Source organism: Felis catus, chromosome B1 (assembly GCF_018350175.1).
Source record: "Felis catus isolate Fca126 chromosome B1, F.catus_Fca126_mat1.0, whole genome shotgun sequence".
NCBI classification, from domain to species: domain Eukaryota; kingdom Metazoa; phylum Chordata; class Mammalia; order Carnivora; family Felidae; genus Felis; species Felis catus.
In genome coordinates, this window is record NC_058371.1 from 1,877,408 (window position 1) to 1,900,962 (window position 23,555).

The 23,555-nt window shown below is 53.9% G+C and overlaps 1 protein-coding gene across 3 annotated transcripts in view; it reads left to right on the plus strand.

The window, feature by feature from the left end:
* The window catches only part of MYOM2 (myomesin 2), a 73,343-nt gene extending 59,499 nt beyond the window's left edge, over positions 1–13,844 (plus strand). For all 3 annotated transcript variants that reach the window (XM_003984560.5, XM_006930539.4, XM_011281363.4), the window contains 9 exons: positions 2,495–2,608; positions 2,797–2,884; positions 3,402–3,440; positions 6,809–6,914; positions 7,988–8,151; positions 8,357–8,393; positions 9,678–9,700; positions 11,702–11,757; positions 13,116–13,844. In XM_003984560.5, coding sequence (XP_003984609.5) covers positions 2,495–2,608; positions 2,797–2,884; positions 3,402–3,440; positions 6,809–6,914; positions 7,988–8,151; positions 8,357–8,393; positions 9,678–9,700; positions 11,702–11,757; positions 13,116–13,430 — 942 coding nt within the window. In that variant the 3' untranslated portion in view covers positions 13,431–13,844. The remainder of the gene's footprint in view (positions 1–2,494; positions 2,609–2,796; positions 2,885–3,401; positions 3,441–6,808; positions 6,915–7,987; positions 8,152–8,356; positions 8,394–9,677; positions 9,701–11,701; positions 11,758–13,115) is intronic.
* Positions 13,845–23,555: the final 9,711 nt, after the last annotated feature.

The following is a 23,555-nucleotide window of genomic DNA, read 5'->3' on the forward strand; positions in this document are numbered from 1 at the left end:
AAACCACGAGATCATGACCTGAGCCAAATTGGGATGCTGAACGGACTGAGCCGCCCGGCGCCCCCACCTCATTCTTAAAGTACAAGAAGCTGACGGGCACCGAAGTTACAAGTGTCTGGTCAGCAAGTGGGAACAGTAGGTATTTACAGGGAAACTCCACAAGGTCCCCGAGGACGGGCCGTTCACTTCAGAAACAGGATCAGAAGAACAACAGTGTTTTCCGATGATTGTCAAATGCAAAGAAGGTGTGTATCTTCAAAGTTTTCGACCCCAGCAACTGCCCAGGTCTGTTCTTCAGACAGTCAGCAGCTCTCGTTGGCCAGCCGGGGCAGAGGGGCTGGTGGTGGTTGGGTCATTGTCTTTTCCTGATTGTGGGCATTCAGTAGCCGCCTCCATGGGCGGAATGGGAATTCTCCTTCTGCGTGTACATCTGCTATCATCCCAGTGGTGTGTGCCTTCACATATAATCCGTGAGGACGATTCACATTCCCTGACCAAAGCGATTTATAAGTGTTTAAACACAGCTATTGGAGAAACTGAATACATATTAACTGGGATTTGAGTATTTTGCAGTTTAATGCACTTAATTTGTGTACTTGTGTCCCCATCTCCTGTGATTCTGTCACCTGTTTTACGTAGTTTTTCCCTTAATGATACTTGGGCAGATTTTTAAAATTTACTTAAGAAACAATGGAGACATTGAGACACATGGAGATAATTTATGCAAGGGTACATAATTCATAATATAACTTCACAGAAAACCGTCTTTAATTTATTTATGTATATATTTTTTAAAGTTTATTTATTTTGAGAGAGAGAGAGGTAGCAGAGGAGGGGCAGAGAGAGAGGGAGAGAGACAGAATCCCAAGCAGGCTCCCTGCTGTCAGCACAGAGCCAGATCTGGGGCTTGATCTCATGAACCATGAGACCACGACCTGAGCTGACATCCAGAGTTGGACACTTAACAGATCGAACCACCCAGGTGCCCCAGAAAAAAACGTCTTTTAAAAGAAAAGTTTATAGTAAAAGCAACTTGAGTCTGAAACCGAAGAAAATCTTCTAGAAGGTTCTTGTACAGCAGACGTGGGGACTCAGGGCGCTCCCTCTTGGAGAGTGAGTCAGGCGTGTGCCACGTGGATGTCTTGGGGGCCTTGCTACTGTCTTTTCGAGGTATTTATGTACCTTTCAGGGGCCCGTATTTTAGGAGCAGTAGGGAGAAATCGTAGAGAGTACAGAGGAAAGACCAGAGTCCTCCAGGGGCGGAAGAACGTCCCAGCTCTTGGACCGGGAAGCCTGTTGAGGGTGTCTGTTGTAGAGAACAGAGGCGGGAGGCCCTTGGAAAGGGTTTATTTAGCGCTCAAGGACAACGCAGCCGGGAAAACCAGTCAGGGAAAGTAGCTGACTTGAGGTGAAGGATGTGAGGGGCAGGGTTGGCACTGAAAATGGATACCGAGGTTTGGTTAGGGACGAGAGGTCGTCTGCCGGAATTGTTTGGATGCAGTCCGTCCTGCCATTTATTGTCAACTCTTGCTTCCGGCTAGAGAACCAAGCTCCTGTCCCACAGTCTGGTGGGAACAGTCCGTCCACCCGCTCAGCAGACATTCGTGGGCGTGCCGCCGTGGCCTGGGGTGCAAGTGTGAGTAGCACACTCAGAGTCCCTGCTGTCCGGGGATGGTGCTCTGACGCTGTCACCAGTGACACCAGCTCAGGGCCCACGCGGAAGCTTTGGGCCGTGCTACCGCGCAATCGGATCGAGTCTCGCTGTCTGGATACTTGTCATTTGTTCGACACTGGCCTCACTGTGGCTGAGCCCGTATGGGATGTAAATGCATCTTGTAAATGAAATGGATGTGAGTCCAGCCCGTGCATTCTGGCGTGGCCGGTACGTTCCGTTCATAGGAACCAGGCTTCTTTCTCACCCGTATGATGTACGTGTCACAGCATGTGGATCGACATGCGTACTCCCCCTTGGAATTCTGCAAAGCTTAGTTTCAAATTCAAGCTCACGTCAGAGGTTGACTTGTGAGGAATTTTAGTAGAAGGGGAGTTCCCATTCCCAGTGGGCTTATCTTGTGTTATGGTTGCATTCACTCCATAAGGACACATCTGAAATGTCCTACTGCCGAAAAGCAGCCAGTGAATGGTCTCATAGACGTCTAAGAGTATTTCATATTATCTGCAAATTTAAAATACACTGCTTACGACTTGTTTTTATTACTGGCATTCCACATAAACCAAAAGCGCCTCACATCATTTAATTCCGCGGACTAGGACAATTTGTCCTTCTGTGTGCAACTGTGAGGGCTTAATTATTTCAGAAGCTGGAATTTAGAAGTCTGTTGGCCATTATTAGGACTGACAGCTTTTCCATAAATCTCTATTTGAGGCTATAATAAACATTGATGGTATTTTTTTTTTTAAGTCTATGATTTAAAATCCGGAGATTTTTTCCTGGAGCGATTCACCTACTAACCATAAGATTTCTGCCTCGTAGGTTGCAAACACTAAGAAAGACACAGTTTTCAAATGGCTGAAGGATGATGTTCTGTATGAAACGGAGACGTTGCCTGACCTGGAGAAGGGAGTTTGTCAGCTCCTCATACCGAAGGTACGCCGTGTTGTGTGAAACGGTGGAGGGCCAAACAAAAGCTCGTCTTTCTAATAACTTGCAAAACCTGCGCCGTCTCCCAGTTTGTGGCCTGAATTCCCAGGGTTGGCTAAAAACCGTATTAGCACATCTTACATTTTCCATCTTGGCATTGATTTTACACACATGTGGGGTATGTTTTCTTGCAGCTGTCAAAGAAGGACCTCGGCGAATACAAGGCAACGTTGAAAGACGACAGAGGTCAAGATGTGTCTGTCCTGGAGATCGCTGGCAAAGGTAAAACAAAACCCTCTTTGCTCCCCGCCACGAGAGATCCGTTTTGCCAGCGGGATGCCACGTGCTGTGAGGGCACGTCCGTCCGTGTCCTTATGGCGGTAACGCAGCAGGAGAAGGATTTGTGTTTTATTTCCATTCTAACCTGCTTCAGTGTTCTAGAAGAATGTGTGATGTTACTTCGCCTTCATTAGAAACGCCATTTGAGCGTGTCATCGTCAGCCAGGTTTTATCCCATTACTAACGCAGTTAAAGTGATTGAAACAGCGAGGAAGTTAAATTCAATTAAAGGTATAGTTGGATTTACGTGGCGTAAGGTTTTCTTGTTCCTTGTTTAAAAAGCGAACAGGTTAGAGGGATTTATGACACACGTGAACCTTTAATGGATAAATGTCACCGTTGTAACGTTTCATTTTTCAAACGAACATGACGATTTCCTGTATCCATTTAATTAAACGTGAAAATGCTGCGTCCTGATAAAAGCGTACGTCGTAACGGCACCTCTCCTTCTTCCTTTCAGTGTACGAGGATATGGTTTTGGCAATGAGCAGAGTCTGCGGTAAGTAAATGCCCGCTAACTTTCGAGTTATTTTGAGTGCGTTCGCGGAGACGGGCACTTAGCACCGCAAGGGGAAGGCCGAGGCACCTGCGCGTGGACGCCGGGCGGCCCGGGGGCCAGACAGAGCCGTCCGTCGACCGCTCCCGAGGCTTTCTAAAGGGGTCTCCAGCACTGTATTTAGGATCTATGTCGTATTTTAAAAAACCCAGTTGGGACTTCCTGATTAGCCACGTCTTCCGATTTGCCGCCGCTTTGTTTGGATGATTGCCGCGCACGTAATTGCTGTCAGCGTCTTTATTACCCACGTGGACCAGCAATCGTAGATTTGAAGCCTCTGGCTTTGCGTCGTCCGTATTAGGCCATTCTCTAGCTTTGCAAATAAATTCTTTCTCTCCACGTCCCCTTCCACAGAAACGGACAATGAAGGGATCGGTTAGTAACTCAGTAACCTTAGCTGGCATTCGTGTAGAGTTTTATGCTAAGGGTTACACCACTTACCGCTGTGGGCTTTCTAGAAATCCCCTAAGTTCTGTCTTCGGAGCAAGCGGCCAGGCCCGCAGCAGGAACCCGGCTCAACTGTGGGTGTTTGCTAGCTCGAGCCGCGGCTCTCCCGCCAAGTAGCGCACGTCCAATTCCAAACCCAAGTGCTTTCTCGCCAGGCTTTCTGACCTTCTCCTCAAAAGCTTCTTGTGGTTTTGTGGTTTTCGTTGTTTCCTCAGAACAGCTCTGTGGGCTAGATTTCACTTCTTTCTACTTTTGGTCAAGGAAACGTGACCACGTTTTAAGTGAGTTTTAGCCTCGATGGTCATTAAGGGACCAAACACGCCTTCGTGGCGGTGGAGCCCCTGGGGAAGGCGGATGGAGCTGTCAGGAAGGTGGGTGCGCTCCCGCGCCCCTGGGAACTACCTTGTGTTAAGTTGTCGTGTCACACGCGCCGTGGAGGCAGCCGAGCGCCGTCCTTGAAGACGTGAGCGGGCGTGTGCGGGGGCCAGAGTAGTGAGAGGACAGACGCGGGGCTTCCAGGGGCACACACGCGAAGACCGTGTTCTCCCGAGAGGCCAGGCCCGCGTGTGCGGAAGCCCCTGAGGGAAAGGGGCAGGAGCCGCTGCCGTCTGCTGAAAGACACGTGTGTGCTGGGAGCGCACCGCTTTCCCTGCAGCCCCCGTGCCACGGTCCAGGACCCCCAGGGCCTGCTCTGTGGGCTAGATTTCACTTCTTTCTACTTTTGGTCAAGGAAACGTGAAAATTTGTGTTCTGCTGCCCCGGGCCTGCTGCCCCGGGCCGTCCTCTCCGCAGGCCCCTGGCAGGCCGCAGGGACACTTCTGGTGACCTTGAGGTGTCCCGGCCTTGCGTTAGTCCCGGAGCGACGTCTGTGGGCTCCCACGCCACCTGCCGTTCGTCACGGGCCACCATCCCCTGTGCCGTGGGTCCCCTCGGCTTTCAGAAACTGGGGCCTTTGTTCTTGGACCTGTCGGTGGGGCCGTCTCCATCCTGCATCCTCGGGGACACAGCACACTCGCCTCCCTCGGTTTCTCCTGGGAGCATCGGCAGTGCCCACGAACAGACTCACACACACACACACACACACACTCACAGTCTCTCTCTCTCACACACACACAGACACACACACAGACACACACACACACAGACACACACACACACAGACACACACAAGCACAGACTCACACAGACACACACACATACAGACTGACACACAGACACACCCACAGACTCATGTAGACTCACACACACACTTAGACACACACACAGACTCATGCACTCAGACTCACGCAGACTCATACACACACTCACAGACACACACACAGATACACACAAGCACAGACTCACACACACAGAATTGCACAGACACACACACAGACTCATGCACTCAGACTCGTGCAGACTCATACACACACAGACACACACATAGATACACACAAGCACAGACACACTCACAGACTCATGCAAGACACGTGCACAGACACACAAGCACAGACTCACACAGACTCACACACACACACAGAATCGCACAGACACACACACGTCGACACACACACTCACAGACACAGACTCACGCAGACTCAGATATACACACAGAATCGCAGAGTCACACACAGACACACACACTCACAGACACACCCAGCCTCACACACACACACACACAGAATCACGCAAACTCACACACACGCACACATACACATACAGACTGACACACACACACTAACATACACACAGACTCACACACACAGAATCACACATGCATAGACTCACACAGACACACACACAGATTCACACACTTACACACAGACTCATACAGACACTCACACAGAATCACACACACACACGTACAGACACACCCAGCCTCACACACACACACACACACACACACACAGACTCACACCTCAGATGCCCCCTCGCCGAGCGAGCCCCTGCCCCTCCTCTGCTCCCAGCCCTCCCTCCCTCCCTCCCTCTACGTCTGTCTTCCTGCCCAGCTTCTCCCTGCACCCCCACACCCCACGCCCCTCGGCCCTTCCAGGAGAAGGTCCGCCTGGTTTGGAGCCGAAGGCTGTCACACCTGAAGCCCCAGGGCTACTGCGCGTCCGGCACCTCGGGCTGCAGGTGCGGCGACGCCTGCAGGTACGATGACCGCGTGGAGTGCTGTGAGTTTAGGATGAATAGAAGTCTCCAGGTCGCTTACCACAGTTAGGAGATGGTGCGTTCGGAAGGTCCTTCTCCGTCATATCGTTTCCTTTTATTTTGCCGGGCACGGACACGGCATCTTCTGGGTGATGGAACACCCCGGGCCCACGCCGGTTCTCTGAAGTTACGCATCTAGTAACGATCTCCGCTTCCGGGTCAGCCTTCGCCGTAACTTCCCGAGTCCTGACCCCTCGCCCCCCCCGACCCTGTGTCCTGTCGCGCGAGGCCGCGTTCCTGCTCCAGACACATGAAGCCTGTTCTCACGTCGTGGGTTTTCCTCCCCTGTCGCCTCTCCTGCCTTCTCCCTCTCACCCCGTCTTTACTCAGCTTGAAGGCCGAACTGCAGTTTTAGGACTCCCTGACCCCTCCCTGACCCCTCCCTGACCCCTCCCTGACCTGTCCCTGACCCGTCCTCGACCCTTCCCTGACCCGTCCCTGACCTGTCCTTGACCCCTCCTTGACCCCTCCCTGCATCATTTCTGCTGACTCACCATCCCCCCCGATACTTCAGTTCCGGATCAATTCACACAGAACGAACGGTGTTCGGCGCCGTTTGCGAGAATTTTCCTCCTCTTCTTAAGCTGAGCTGCCAAGGGGCGGTAGCGCCTTGCGTTCCGAAGGCGCACACGCTGCCCTTCTTAGATCCGCACCTCTTCTGTTTCCTGCAGGCGCGTCCGCTTCTCCGCTCAAGGTGCTCTGCACCCCGGAAGGAATCAGGCTTCAGTGTTTCATGAAATATTTTACCGAAGAGATGAAAGCGAACTGGTATCACAAGTAAGTACAAGTGTGATTCCCTGTGGCCTTGGCCCGGGACAGCAGGCGGGCCTCACGGAAGGGGAAGACAGAAATGCCTGAAGGTGTCGGAGACAAATGTCTTCACCTTCTGGGTTTTGCCAAACGTGGCTCTGTTGCCGACGCACATTTCATCTGCAATCCAGCAGACCGCCGACGGGAAAATAACATGTGGAGACCACATTCTCAGTTTCCAGTCTGTCAGCAACTCACTAGCTTGGTTGCGAAGAAAAGGACCAACTGGGGCGCCTGGGGGGCTCAGTCGGTTGAGTGTCCAGTTGTCGGTCTCAGGGCGTGATCTCACAGTTTGTGAGTTCGAGCCCCTCGTCGGGCTCTGTGCTGACAGTGCGGTCTCTCTCCCTCTCGCTGCCCCTCCCCTGCTCGCTTTCTCTCTCTTTCTCAAAATAAATAAATAAACATTAAAAAAAAAAAAAAAAAAAAGAAGAGAAGCACCAAAGAAGCCCAGAGGTAAAACGTGGAAGAAGATGAAGCCTGTGAGACCAGCAGGTTTTCTGTTTCACATTTGCTGCTCCTGCCTCTCTAGGTGGGTGGCGTCCCCTCCCAAAGCAGCCGGGACTTTGTGATAGTCATGGCACAGGCGGGCTCCTGCGGTCTGGCTCTTTCCAACCCACACCCCAGGGGTGTCTCTGAAACAGTTGTCAGAGAAGTGGTTTCTGAGCTCAGAGGACAGAGGTCAGCATTCGCCCGCAAAGGAGGGGGCGTCAGCCGCGGCAGGTGGAACAGGACGGGCTGTCTCTGCTCTGATCTGAAGGCGTAGGCAACATATTTAGCCCATATTTTCTTTTTTTTTGTTTTTTAAACGTTTGGACATTTATTCATTTTGTGAGAGAGAGAGAGAGAACACGAGCAGGGGAAGAAGAGCAGAGAGAGAGGGAGACACAGAATCCGAAGCCGGCTCCAGGCTCCGAGCTGTCAGCACAGAGCCCGACGCGGGGCTCGAACCCACGAACCTCGAGATCATGACCTGAACTGAGGTTGGACGCTCAGCTGACTGAGCCCCCCAGCCAGGCGCCCCCTTTGATTTCTTTTTAAAGAGATGCCAAGATCGCGTCTAGTGAGCACATGAGGGTTGGAGGCACCGAGGATATGGCCTGGCTGCAGATCTGTGAGCCCACGGAGAAAGATAAAGGAAAGTACACTTTTGAGATTTACGACGGCAAAGATAACCATCATCGCTCCCTCGACCTGTCCGGCCAGGGTAAGATCACATTCCTTAGCACCCCCTAACTTCGGATTCGGCGATCCACAGAGAATGCTGGGAGAGGAAGCGCTCGGGTTCATGATTTTCATTCGGAGAGGATTCTCTCCGAATAATCAGTTTAGTCTTTGGCTCTTTGTCGGTTTTCACTAAGCCAATACATTGGCAACGAAACCATTAAAATGTTTGAAATGTTTCCTTCCAGCGTTCGATGAGGCCTTTGCAGAATTCCAGCAGCTCAAGTAAGATTCGTGTGTGTGCGTGGCGGTCTGTCTGTCCCTGGGGCCACCGACCTCGTGGGCGTGTGGGTGGCCGCTGGGCGCCCTGTCCAGGGAACTGACCTAAAAGTGGCGGTTGAAGCGTTCAGTGTTGGGGGGGGGGGCAGGCATGCCCCTAAGCCGTGTGTGTGTTTATAAAGTAACTTTCTAGAGCCCCCATAACCCTGGGTTGCTTCAGTGATTATAATGATGGATTTCTCCAATAGTTACAATTATGGTAATGTGGCGCAGAGCAATTTTTTAACGTTAGGTATTTAGGTTCTTTTTAAAAACCTTGTTTTTCTAGAGCCATTTAATCACAGCACCATGGGGAAGAAGGTGCAGAGTTTTCCCGGGTCCCCGAAACCCAGCCCCCCCCCCCATCAGCATCCCCTCTGGGTGCTGCATCCGTTGCCGTCATGAGGCCGCACGGACACATCATCCCCACGCAGAGTCCACCGTGCACATCACGGTTCCCTCTAAGTGGCTGCGGGTCTGGACAAATGTATGGTGGCACCTGCCCACGACTAGAGAATCGTACAGAGAATTCTCATTGCCTCCCACGTCCTCTGTGTCCCTCGTTGTGGACCACTGGTCACTGTCCCCTGTCTCCACGGTTTTGCTGTCTCCGCAAGGTCACGGGGCTGAATCATGGATGTGTGGGCTTTTCAGGCCGGCTTCTTTCACTTAGTGAATCTGCACTCAGGGCTGCTCTGTGTCTTCTCATGGCTCGAGGCCTCCTTTATGTTTAGCGCTGGATAATATCACCTTGTTCAGAGCAACTTTTTAAAGAATCACTTGAGATTTTAAGTGTGTCTCTGAATTTGGGAGTACCCAGAACGGACGGCGGTCCCCGGCCATGCTAGGCTAGTCAGGAGACTTTGGCTGAACGAATGAACAGACGGCTGAGATAAGTCCGAAACCAGGGTTTTCAAAGATATTTAAAACTCTCCAGTGCCATCTGGTGAATTTGGTGAAGAAAGAAATCTCTCCAGCCTACGAACCTGAATGCCGACCTTTCCCGTGGGTTTCACCTGCTGAGAGACAGGGAATCCCGCCGGGCCCCCCCAAGGGGCAGTGGAGAGGGCAGGAGAAATGCACACAGTTTACGGTTCCTTGGGCCCTGTGCCCTGCTGTCCTTCCAAGGGGAGAACACACTGCTTGTTCTCTCGCCCCCTGCCCGGCGAAGCCCTGAGATGTGTGGTGCTTGTCGTCCAGAGCCTTTTCTCATGACTGACTTCCTGTTCTCTCCGCCCCTTTAATTCCTAGGGCAGCCGCTTTTGCAGAGAAGAGTGAGTACATGTTATGTGGTATCGAGCACCCTTTATTATCTGGGGAGGGCCAGCGGGTCCCACGGTAGAGTTTTTTTTTTTTTTCAATTTTTTATTTTTTTGGGACAGAGAGAGACAGAGCATGAACGGGGGAGGGGCAGAGAGAGAGGGAGACAGAATCGGAAACAGGCCCCAGGCTCTGAGCCATCAGCCCAGAGCCCGACGCGGGGCTCGAACCCACGGACCGCGAGATCGTGACCTGGCTGAAGTCGGACGCTTAACCGACTGCGCCACCCAGGCGCCCCCCACGGTAGAGTTTTAATGCCGTGTATTCACTGATAGACAGCAGACCTGCTCCGTGGGCGGGGAACCTTCCAGAACTCCTGGCACCTGCCCTCCTGATCCTGGCACTCCCTGGGCCCCCGCCCAGCCCACCTCCCCTTGTCAGCTCCTTGTCATTTGTGTGGCCTCCACCTCCCTTCCGCCCTCCACCCGCCTGCCCCCTTGGTCGTCTACAACATGTCAGGCAGGTGCAGCCACAGGTGGAGGGGGCAGAGGGGAGGCTCAGGGGGTCAGAGTCCATCACACTCGCAGGTGCTAGAGACGCAGGCACCTGGGGAGGCACCGGGTCAGGCGTGGAGGAGGCGGGAGTGAAGAGAGCGCTGAGGCCGTGACCTGTGTTCGGGTTTCCGTGGGACACGCAGGCAGGGCAGGGGAACAACTTAGGACTGACTAGTTTGAACGGTTTTGTGGGTTTTGGTCAGTAGGGGAGGCCCCTAGTTGCCTGGCACCAGGCCCTGGGATGATCAGGGCAGAGGAATAGGGCTTCTGGATGCAGGGGCAGGTGGAGGAGGTGGGGTGAAGGGGTGTCGCCTCCTGTGGGCAGGGGTGAAGGGGTGTCACCTTGCCTCCGGGGTTCAGGGGTGGGTGGAGGACCCAGGGTGGAGGGGGGTCGCTTCCCAGGGGGCAGGGGTGGGTGGGGGATGCAGGGTGGAGGGGGGTCACCTCGCAGTGCAGGGGTGGGTGTGGGATGCAGGGTGGAGGAGGTTCACAACCCAGTGCAGGGGTGAGTGGAGGACCCAGGGTGGAGGGGGGTCACCTCCCGGTGCAGGGGTGGGTGTGGGATGCAGGGTGGAGGGGGGTCACAACCCAGTGCAGGGGTGGGTGTGGGATGCAGGGTGGAGGAGGTTCACAACCCAGTGCAGGGATGGGTGGGGGACGCAGGGTGGAGAGGGGTTGCCTCCTGGTGCAGGGGTGGGTGGGGGAGGTGGGGTGGAGGGGAGTTGCCTCCTGGTGCAGGGGTGGGTGGGGGATGCAATATAGAGGGCGTTTGCCTCCAGGTGCAGGGCTGGGTGGGGGAGGTGGGGTGGAGGGGGGTCAGCTCCTGGGAGCAGGGGTGGGTGGGGGACACAGGGTGGGGGGGTCACATCCCGGTGCAGGGGTGGGTGGGGGGGCACACAGGGTGGAGGTGGGTCACGTCCTGGGGGCAGGGGTGGGTGGGCACACAGGGTGGGGGAGGTGGGGTGGAGGGATGTCGCCTTCCGGGGGCAAGGATGGGGTCACCTCCAGGGTGCAGGGGTGGGTACAGGTGGGCTGGCTCCAGATGGGCTGGCGGCCTGTCCCAGGCTGGGACCTTTGTCGTCTCTGAGAACTGGCTGCCGGGGGAGGCGCCGTCTCCCAGGCAGGAAGGTTTCTAGGATGTCAAGCGTCGTAACCCAGAAAACAGTGGAAACATAACACAGTGGACAGTCCACTGCCCTGGGAGAGTCCTGCTGTCTAGACACAGGGGACCCCTCTCCCTTCCAGGGACCACGTGTCCGGTTCCCTGTGTGGCCCTCGGGGAACTCTTCATCCTCAGTTCCGTCCCTCACGGGACCAGCGGGTCCGCCCGGCCGTCGTCCCGCTCCTAGTGGTGGGGGCCCCTCCCGTGTCGTGTTGTATCCACTGCTGCGCGGCACGGGGCCTGCTCCTAGAAACGTCCCCGGGGACGGTTTACTCAACCCAGTGGCCTTCATGTTGCAGATCGTGGCAAGGTGATCGGTGGCTTACCTGACGTGGTGACCATAATGGAGGGCAAGGTAAGAAGGACAGTGGGACTCATGCGGCCCAGTGTAGGGGGAGCCCAGGGACGGGGTTGCTGCCCAGAGCCCGGACCATGGGGAGCTCCCCACCCACCCCGATGGTGGTCTCAGGCTGCCCCTGGTCACCCTCACGTTCTCAGGGGACGGCAGAGTTTAATATTCCGAAGCCACAGGCCCACAGGGACACGGAGCCTGACGCAGGTGTCACACAGCCGGTGTGTGGCAGGTGTGGCTCCCGGCCCTGGGCCTCTGCGGGGTCCTGGTCCTTCCAGGTGGTAACTGCCCACCGAGAAGGTGGGACACACCCGCACCCCCTGCCACCCTTGGCCCGGCAGGAAGGTAGAAAAGCACTCCGGTTTTCGAGGTCCTTCTGGAATTTATAACGGAAACCACTTCCTGGAGTTTGTGTTTGTTGCCTGTCAGTGGAGTTGCCGACATCCGACTGGAACCTCTCTCTGTCTGCAGCCGTCCTAAGTCAGTGTCGAGGGGACAGAGACACGAGAGAATTTTTTTTTTTTAATTTTTTTTTTCAACGTTTATTTATTTATTTTTGGGACAGAGAGAGACAGAGCATGAACGGGGGAGGGGCAGAGAGAGAGGGAGACACAGAATCGGAAACAGGCTCCAGGCTCTGAGCCATCAGCCCAGAGCCTGACACGGGGCTCGAACTCCCGGACCGCGAGATCGTGACCTGGCTGAAGTCGGACGCTTAACCGACTGCGCCACCCAGGCGCCCCGTCACGAGAGAATTTTATTAGGCCCAAACACTAAAATTTATAGGCCTTTTCTTGAGCAGCTAAAGAAATTCTAGTGAGTTCCTGAGACGGAGGAACCGTGGGCCTCACAACGAGGCTGTGCTGGTGCTGTTAGCTGCTCATGGGCTGAGCACACGTTGTCAGTGCATTTGCTGCGCCTGATTACTGGTTAGAAGACATCTTCTCTGGATTTGCCAGAGGAAATCCAGAGAAGATGTTGGTAAAATGGATCCATTGGTTGGAATAGAAAGGAAATTTAGAAACAGGCTAAATATGTCTACTGTAAAATGTAGTTTCATTACCTCTAAATGCATTAATCTTGTCAGGCCATGGATTAAAACTGAGAATAAAGAGGGAAAACTACCACTGATTTTTCTCATGAGCTGCCTCACGGAACGGCGAACTCGCTCACGTGTGCTGTGTTCGGATCCCGCGTGTCTAGCGTGGTGCTTACACATAGAAAGAGCGTGTTGGCCAAATGAACGTGGGGGATAGGTAAACGCTTCAGTGAGTGTCACAGGGAGCCGGGCCCCTTTGGAAGGCTGGTATGACTTCTCTGTCTCTAACCCTCCCTTCTCCGCCCACGCCTCCCTCCCGAAGACCTTGAACCTGACCTGCACCGTGTTTGGAAACCCTGACCCTGAAGTGGTGTGGTTCAAGAACGACAAGGATATTGAGCTCAGCGAGCACTTCTCGGTCAAGGTGGAGCAGGCCAAGTACGTGAGCATGACCATCAAGGGCGTGACCTCCGAGGATTCGGGCAAGTACAGCATCAACGTGAAGAACAAGTACGGAGGTGAGAAGATCGATGTCACCGTCAGCGTGTACAAGTACGGGGAGAAGATCCCCGACGTGGCGCCACCCCAGCAGGCGAAGCCGAAGCTCATCCCGGCGTCTGCCTCCATGACGGAATAGGGGGGTGGCCGCCGGCGGGGGGCAGGCCGCTGAGTGCTGCGCACCCGTTCCAGTGAGTGACCACGGCCCCGGGGGATGCCACGTGTGCCGATAGGCCGTCACGCATTATGCTTTTAATTCTGGCATTTGATTCTTGGCATTTTGTGTTCACCTAAGGGGAAAAGCTAAGGTTTTGCACTAGGCTGACAGAGCTAGGTCTGCGGGTTCCCGCAGAGGGCGGGTTGCAAGGTGGCCGCTCCGGTTTCCATCAATGCTGGCACGGGGTGCAAAGCCCCAGGCCTCCTGGTGGTTGTAGTCTGTGGTGTAGACAAAATCCAGCCGCTCGGAAATCCTGGTTGTAGAGCCTTAAATGCACGTGTTACCGGGTACACTCTGGTTTTTGTTGCCGTAAACGAATAAAACTTTAAAAGACAACTCGTGGTTCTCCTGTATGAAGCCGTACCTGACTCCACCTGCTCCCTTTTTGGGCCTAAGTACGTGTGGTGGCGTGGCCAGGAGCACCAACGCGTGGGCCTGCGATCCGGAGAGCCGGGGCGGGGGGCAGAGCCCAGCCGTGCTGGGCCCCCTCCAGGGGTGGTGGCCAAGAGGGCGTCCTAAGAAGGGGCACTTCGTCTACAGGCACTGTTACGTGGTTATCACCGCGTGGGCCTGAGCACCTCTGTAGAGGGGCACAAGTGCAGGTGGCTGTGTTCCTTTTCAGCGTGCTGATTAATCAGGGGCTTCCCAAGAGGGGAGGCAGCGGTTAGAACGGAGCGGAGCAGTGGCCTGGGGAACTCCGGAAATTTGGCCGACCGTCCGTCTCTCGGTGAAGTTAAAATGCGCAGATGGACCCAGCCTTCCTTTGAACTTTTTCTTCCTTCTTTTGGGAAGAGGCTGAAATCCCTTGGGCACAAAAATCCTACCTCCATATTTTAGTTTTGTAGTAGACACGTGATGTTTATAGAAAAAGCTTTGGCGGTTCAGATTATTTTCTCTCTCTGTCGTTAAGGCCAATCCAGACTCCATGAGATTGTGTTATATTCTCCCAAGGTCATAAAAGAAACTCTGCCATTTAAATACGTCTCTGATATCGCCAGGTGGTTGAGGGGGTTTATAGCAGGTAGAGTGAGTACCCTCCAGAATTTCCACAAGTATTTTTACCTTCTGTGTCGGGCAGGCGAACTCCAGCTGCCTCTATTAGTCCTGTAATGTGGAGCGTATTTCCCAGACATCTTGGCAAGGGTGGGCACAGACAGATTTTCCTGTTATTTGGCCTTTATTGGGTTAAACGGAACTGGCTTATTTTCTAGTTTCAATGGTCATTTTTGTTTAGCAATCGTAGTTCGTGGGAAAGAATGAAACGGTTGTGAATTTCGTAAAGCCCTATCACTTCTTTTGGTGGACTTTATATTTTTAGAGCAGTTTTAGGTTCACAGCAAACTTGAGACAAAGGTGCAGAGATTTCCTGGGCACCCCTGCCCCCCACCCCCCCACCGGCACGCACAACCTCCCCCTCCACCAGCACCCCCACCAGACGGTGCATTTGTTAGAACTGATGATGTCGTCATCGCCCAGAGTCCACAGTCTACATCAGGGTCCCTCTTGGTGTCGTACATTCTGAGGGTCTGGACAATCGTATAATGACATGTGTCCGTCATTATAGAGTAACGGCGTAGCTCACTGCCCCAAACCTCCCTGTGCTCTACCTGTTCGTCCTCCCTCCCCTCACAACCCCTGGCAGCCACCAACCTCTTCACTGTCTCCAGTTTGGCTTATAATATTTTACGTTTTTTAAGTTTTTTAAATGTTCATTTATTTTTGAGATAGAGACAGAGCATGAGTGGTGGAGGGGCAGAGAGAGGGAGACACAGACTCCGAAGCAGGCTCCAGGCTCCTAGCGGTCGGCACAGAGCCCGACACGGGGCTCGAACCCATGAACCGTGAGATCATGACCTGAGCTGAAATCGGACGCTCAGGTGGCTGAGCCCCCCAGGCGCCCCCTGGCTTACACTATCTTAAACACGAGCTTGTTCTGTTTGAACAACCTGAGACTCACACAACCGTTGCGCAGACAGCGCAGAGTTCCCCGCCCCGCATGTGGCTTCCACCGTACCTTTGCGGGAGCTCAGGAGCCCGACCTTGGTAGGCTGGCTGTCCGCTGCAGCCGGCTTCTGGATACCCCCCACTGGTCGCACCCGCGCCCTCTCTGGATGCCACTGGCACCCGGCTGCCACTTCTCCCCGGTCTGGTCCCCGACACTTCGTCTCCCCTTGTTTCTCCAGAGCGCGATGGTTTTGAGGATGCCGTCCGGTCTGGGTCTGTCCGACGGCCCCTCCTGATGGGCCCGGGGTGGGGTTTGGGGGCTTTGGGAAGACCTGGCGGGCGGCCCTCATCCACACATCAGGGTGGCGCTAACCGTCCTCACGTGACGAGGGGTGTCGGTGGTTCCTCCCGCAGCGTGACCGACTCCCCCTCTCCTGGTCTGTTCCTGCATCCGAGCGCCGAGGGCCCTTCTGCCCTCAAGGGAGGGGTCTGCGGGCTGGGAGCCCTCCTCTTGGAGGGAGAGCGTCTGCATACGGTATTTGGGGTTCTCCTGTAAGAAACACGAGTCTCTTCTCTGCCTTTTCTTTCTTTCTTCAGCCACTCATGTATACTGGCATGGAGTCAGGCGGCTTCCTTCCTACTCTGGGTTACGATCCGTTTTGAAGCGACTGCACTCCTTGCCCAGACTGTTCCACTTTGGCCCCCGCGGGCTCCTTACGCTTGGCCCCAGGTCCTTTGCCATTTGCTGTTTTGAGCCCTTCCTGACTTTCTCGCTCTCGCGGACACCGCGGGCTCACCTTGCATCTACCCTGGCCCAGCCCTAGACTCGGCCGTTTCTCCAGCGACACCTGGTTCCTCGTCCTGGACCGTGGGACCAGAATCCAAGGACTGGGGCTGGGGTCATCTCGTATTTCTTATCACACATCCCACCTGCTGTATCTCTGCAGCACAGTATAGGCGATCCCAATACGATTACCAATTACTCCCTGGGAGACAGAAGGGATTAAGTACCTGGGGAAGGTATCGGTGTCATCCATTAACTGTCTAGAAATGACTGGGCTTTGCCTCCAGAGAGCGGTTGTCTGCCTTTAGTTCCTTTCTGGAATCCACACCGCTCTTGTCGAGACTGCGCTGGGCTAGGATCAGGGGACGGGGGTGAGGAACGCTCACGGCTCGGTTAGGGGACGCCATCGGGCCCTGGGAGCCCTACTTGCTCCCTTGAATCGCGTGCTCCCGTGACAGCCGTGAGAAGCACAAGGCTGCCCGGCTGAGGCGCTGATTTTGGTGAGCCGAAATAGCACTGTTTTCAGAACCACAGGAGAGCACACGGCACACGGCACACACATCAGTGGTCTCTCTCCCTTAACACTGTGGCTATGTCTCCTTCGAACGAAGACGAAGGTATCCTCTTATGTTACCACTGTACAGTTATCAAGTAGAAGGAATTTACCTTTGATACAGAACTGTAATGCAGAATCCACATTCTGACCTGGCCAGTTATCCCAGTCATAAGCTCTAGAGGTTCCCTTGAATCCAGAACCCAGGTTAGGATCCTGTATTGCATTTACTGGCCACGTCTCTTGACTCTTCTCAAACCTGGGACAGCTCCCCACCCTTCCTTTTCTTCATGTTGTTAGTTTTGAAGGACACAGGCCAGTTATTTTATAGAGTGTTTCTTTTTTTTTTTTTAACTGTTTTTAACATTTCTTTATTTTTGTGAGACAGAGACAGAGCATGAGTGGAGAAGGGGCAGACAGAGAGGGAGACACAGAATCCGAAGCAGGCTCCAGGCTCTGAGCTGTCAGCACAGAGCCCGACATGGGACTCGAACCCATGAACTGTGAGATCGTGACCTGAGCCGAAGTCGGAAGCTTAACCGACTGAGCCACCCAGGCACCCCTGTAGAGTCTTTCTTAATTGGGGTTTGCTGATGTTTACTGATGATTAAATTCAAGCTATGCATCCCTGGTTGCATTACTATTTGCATTAGTTAAGGTTCTCCAGGGACACAAAACCAATAGGAGATAGATGATAGCCGATAGATAGATTATAGGTAGACAATGGATAGATAGATAGATAGATATGGAGATAGATGGATGATAGATAGACGATAGGTGGATAGATGATATATATATAGATATGTAGATATATAGGTAGATAGATGATAGACATATGGATAGGTAGATAGATGACGGATAGATAGATGATAGCCCATAGACAGATCAGGATGAGCAGATCTGTTACAGGAAGGGCTCAGGGGGTCACAGAGGCCGGGAAATCCCACCGACCGCGTCTGCAGGTGGAGGCCCAGGAGACGGGGTGGCCGTCAGCCCGAGTCCGAAAGCCCGAGACGCGGGAGTGCTGGTGTGCAAGGACAGAGGAAGTCTGTCTCAGCTCAAGCAGGGTGAGTCCACCTTCCTGCTCACTTTCGCTCCACTCGGGCCCCAGCGGATTGGATGATGGGGTTTGTCCACTCGGTCCCCCGAATCACATGCTCCTCTGTCCTCACGGGTGCCGGCCTCCTGCCAGGCCCCTCTGGCTGACACATACGTTGACGGTCACGCGGCTGTGGTGGCCCCCGCGGTGGCCCGTGCAGAGGCGCGTGGAGCTGTCTGCCCGTCGCAGCAGTGTGTTTCTGTCCCGGGATCAGAGGCTGCAGGGACCTCACAGCGGCCGCGTGTCCCTGCGGCTCACAAACCGTCTGCGGGGACACGTGGAGACCAGGTGAATGCTCCCCGGGGGTGGTAGCCACGGACTTTCCCGTGGCTCCAAGAGTGCCTGTGCCATTTCGTGGTCCTTGCTCCGCTCGTCGTCACGCACTTCTGCCTTGTCTGTCACCGTCGCACGGGACTCCCGGGCCCCGTGCCATTCTGTATTCAATATGTCCGTGTTTACTGTGGTGCCCAATGGCACCGTTCACTCGTCTGTGCTCCGCTCAGTCCTCCTTCCCGTGTCTGCACCTCTGAGCTGTCCGCACACGCCCTTCCCCCGCCCTCTGCCAGCATCCCTGGCTGCACTTCCGGCTGGGAATTGGGAGCTCCCCTGATAACGCCCATGTCGGGGGTCGCGCTTCCTTTTCACGGCTTGCTGCCCTGGGAAGGACCCGTGACCCGGACACGATCTCCCTTGTTCCCACCTGTGGCTGTCGGCTGACGACCGCACCGGGGCCTAGGACAACAAGGTGTGCGGGGTCCACGCGTCCTGCACTGCGTCCCCGCTCAGCGGCCGGGCAGCTTTTTCATTACGGGCCGGTCGTTGGACTCTTTAAGCCTTGTTTCCTTTTATCTATGAAAATAGAAGAAACGATGCCTTTTATGAGGGGTGTGGTCTGTATTCCAATAGCTCAGTTACAGAAAGAGTAAATTTAGGATTTGCGTGATCACAAAATGTGGTGATTTGGGGTAGAGGTGGGGCTTTTAAATAAATCAGCCGTCTGTTAAAAATGTGCGTCAGTTCTGCCATTTCTAGGGTCACCTCTTGAGAATAGTTAGATACAAGTTCACATAAGTCAGCCCCAGAAGTCGGCTTCCCCTGAGACGCGGCTGCCCCGAGCGGGAAGCAGGGTGGGCGTGTGGGGCTGTGCATAGCTGAAAAGTGAGCCCTCGTTTACCAACGTTGTGCTCACCAAACCGATGACGTCCCAGGTCATCAGCTCCAAAACTGAGTCAAGGCTAATTAGGGGACGGCCGACCACAACACTTCTTTGCAGCTTTCCACGTTCCTACTGGCCGCTTGTCACTGGAATCTGTTAATGCTCGTGGGCGTATCTCCAAAGAAAACGCAATTACTGTCTCCGGACACACCTGCCCGCCAACGGTCATTGCCATGTTGCTCACAATCCCCAAGACGTGGAAACAACGTAAGTGTCCATGGATGGATGAGCCGATAAAGATGTGTGTGTGCGCACACACACACACGCATGCGTGCACAGACGCACACAGAGACACCCACGTGTGCACACACAGGCACGCACGCACATGTGCACACAGACACACATGCACGCGTGCACACACAGACACACAGACGCACGCATACAGACATGCACGCACACATGCACACACACACAGACGCACACGTGCACACACGCATGTGCACGCACACAGGCACACACACACGCGCGTGCACGCACGCACACACACACGGAGTGGAATATCAGCCACAAAAAGGAAGGGAACCCTGCCATTGTAGACAACAGCGATGGACCTTGAGGACGTTATCCTAAAGGAGGTAAGTCAGAGGAAGAGAAACCCCGTATGCTTTCATTTATATGCAGAATCTAATAAGGGAGACCCCGCAGAAGCAGGAGGTAGAATGCTGATTACCAGGGGCGGGCGAGGGACACAGGAGGCGTTGGCCAAAGGAAGCAAACTTCCAGCTCTAAGATGAGTGGGCTCTGGGGGTCCCGTGCACAGCAGGGTGACTGTGGCCAACAATACGGTATTATATATGGGAAAGCTGCTAAGAGAGCTGACCGGAAAGCTCTCACCACAAAATGAAATCGTAATTATGTGATGGCGACGCCGTGGTGGTAATCCCTTTGCGATATATTAAATCAGCACCTTGCAGGCCTTGCCAGATGTCCTGCCTCAGTTATATCTTCTAGAGCTGGGGGAATGTATGCGCTACCCCGGTCAACTCATGGGAGAAACAGAAGGATTTTGCATCTTCTGAAAATTAAATTTTAAGATTGCTCATGTCCTGTTTTTAAAGAAATAATTCATTTCTTACTTTCCTCCTCTCTGCTCTCAGGCCTGGCCAGAATGAAAGGGTATGAGTTAGAACGTGAGCTGGAGACTCCTTTCTGGGATCGCTGTTTTTCGTGTGTTTGTTTCGTTTTGTTTTATGCATCGGAAGGGCATGTTGGCAAAAGTAAAACTTCCTGTGGATGGAGACCCGGGAACAGGAAAGAACCACTTTGTCTGCAGAGTTTAGTGCAATTCACCTACGTCACATGAGCCCTGATCCCCGAGATGCACGGCAGAGAAGCAAAGGGGACCTCGGGCCCTTTGCACGAACCAGCTGCTCCCTAAGGGTCCCCCACTAGCTTCTTTAGTCAAGAGACATTACAGGGAATCCCATCTCTTACAGCACCTCAGAGCGGCTCGCTGTTTTTGGAGAAGGAGACGCGTTCTGGGGATTTTACTCCGATGGCCAACAGGGAGACAGGTACCATTGCTAGCGCTCGGATTTCATTTGTGCACTTCCTTCAGTGGGCAACAAATGTGTTCCTTTCAGCAAAACACGTACTTTCCCCCCATGACACGTTTTAACCGGGGAGCTCAGTGGGAATCCACATGTGAACGTTAATGACTTGGAAAATTAAAAACCATAAATAGGTTTAGAAATTAAATTTCATAGAAAGTACGCGCACGGCATTAAACAGACGCGCATTCGTGGCAAAAGGTACCCAGAGTGTTTCATTACTGGGTGGGTACTTGCTATAAAGGTTTTGTTTTGTTTTGTTTTAAGGACTCAAATTATTTATTAACTAAACAAAGGTAGGTTTGTGCGAATGTCGATGGGGGAAAGTCTATCACCCGGGTGCTTCACAGAAAGCTTTCCTTCCATTCTGGGGTTCTGGGTTGGAGGGATTTCTACTAAGAGGGTTTCTAAAGAAGGCCAGGGGTGCGTGTGCGGGGCGCCTGTGACCGGTCAGACCAACACGACTCTCCCGCCTTGTTCCCAACGGAATGGCATTAACTCACCTTTCAGTTCAAGAGGTGAGGGAGGCGGGCCCCAAGGGAATGTTGGGCAATGTCCCACAAGGAAGATTCCACATCCCAGCCACTTTCTGTTTTTTTTTTTTTTTTTTTTTTTTTTACTGTTTTAATTTATTTTTGAGAGACAGAGAGAGACAGAGTATGGGCGAGGGAGGAGTAGAGAGGGAGGGAGACACAGAATCTGAAGCAGGCTCCAGGCTCTGAGCTGTCAGCACAGAGCCCGATGCGGGGCTTGAACTCACAAACCGCGAGATCATGACCTGAGCCGAAGTCGGACGCTCAGCTGACTGAGACACCCAGGCACCCCAGCCACTTTCTGTCCTTACACTTGGACGAAGTCTGTCTGCAGTGCTCAGCTGATGTCCCGCCAGCCCCAAACATTTTCTGAGCTGTCTGGAAGTTTCTAGGCCCTGATGAAGACAGCCTTCACGTGAGCTTGAGGAAACTCTAGCCTGGAGTCTTCCTGTGTCTGTGCCTCTCCGACCTCCCTTTGACGTGTACGTAAATCTCCCAGCCCCTTGCCAGTCTCATAACCTGGACTGTCCCGCTCAGGGATCTGGGAGCCATCCCTCGGACATACAACCATCACGACAGATAGGGCCCCATGTCCTGTCACTGGGAGGGCCAGGGAGGCACGGCCGTGGGCACCAGGTGGCCAACACAGCCCCATCTCAGCCACCAGCCTGCCCGGACGTCCCCCACGGCATGCCCAGGCCAGATCGTTCTTTAAGAGATAAGGAGCCTTCTTCTCCTCTCTACTTCCCCCCACACTCTGTGGTACATCTGGTCCCCGTTTAGTGTCCCAGCCGGTCCGCACCAAGGCTGCTGAGGGTCCAGACTCCTGAGCTGTGAGGTTCTAACGCCAGCCCTGCGTTGACGCCCTGGGAGCCGGGGACAATCCTTGTCTCTCGGTGCCTCATTCTTCAGCTGTCAGGCGGGGGTGATAGTTCCAGCCCAGGGCTCCATCGGAACACTTGTGAGCACAGGTCAAGTGCCTAGTATACAGCAAGTGCTACATAAATGCATGCTGGCTAACACCCATCACTACTAGCATTAATGTCTAATATTTAGTATTTCACCTAGATTATTTTTGTCTTGATTTTTTCCTTTTTTCCCTATCCACACTTTGATGCCTTTTCTCAATCATCCTTTCTGTGATTTCATTGAACATTTTAGGCTGTTCCGTACCGTTTTCCTTCACGGGAGTTTTCATCTGGGGTCAGGCCTCTCCTCCCACCCGTCACGGACCACTTGTCTGTAGCGCTACTGACGGATGCTTTTTTCTTGTCTCTACATTTACTCTGTAAACGTTCCCTTAAAAAACTAATGCTCTTGGAAAGATGGGATTGTTCCGCATTTCCATCCAAATTATGGCTTTGTTGCTCTAGCAGCAGAAAATGGAATCTTCGGTAGGTCGGCGGCCATTCCTGAAATAGCGAGACTGGTCAGTCACATGTCTCCATCGCCTGTGCTCAAACGGGAGCACAGACAGCACGTGTGACTCCAGCGTAAAGCAGGGTCCCCTCCCCGGTCTTAGTGCTTAGTGCTCACAAACCCACAGGGCGCGATTCAACTGCGAATCCCCAGCCTGGCGGGCGGGGACCTCTTCCATGGTGTCTACTGCCCTCGCCAGAACTGCGGTGGCCGCCGTGGCCTCCCAGTGGCAGGTGGCCGGGTGGCGGCCCAGCTCAGTGCTTTCTGAGCCCGCGGGGCTGGGAAGATGGCTCTCGTGCGGTGCTCCTGCGGAAGCACCTGTCTCCCCCAATCTTCCTGCGCACCTGCTTGTCAGAAAAGGAACTCTGTTAAAGCCTTGCCAAGGCCAGCTTCTCGGCGGCTTTGAGGCGTTACCTCGAGGGATCCTGGAGGTTCACGGGCGAGCTTCCCGCTTTCTGTTTCCCCAGTACAACCTGCCCCCGACTGGGGTTCAGCCCCGCCCCGGCCGGGCCGGCCCTCAGCTGAGTGTCACCTGTCCGTTCCCACTGGGAGGGAACAGACTAGGGTTCAGCCCCGCCCCAGCCAGGATGGCCCTCAGCTGAGCCATCGGTTCCCCCTGGGAGAGAAGTTACATAATGACAGCACCCCTGGAGGCCTCCGTTCCCAGCCTCACGAAAGGGTGTTAGGACCCAAGTAAATAACGTGAAGAACGGTTTTCGGGCCCCGCGAAGCCTCTAGATGGCGCTCCGAGAACAGATCCCGGACTGCCTGCCTGCGCGGCCGACCCGGATACATCTTCCTGATGCAAACACAATCACTTAGTGATGGAAGATGATTAAAGGCACCGTGACAAGGACAGGTCCGGCAAAGTACTGTTTCCAGGAAATAGCAGGCCATTCTGAAGGCAATAATATAGCCTCTTAATCTTCACATGATACACATTAGAAGG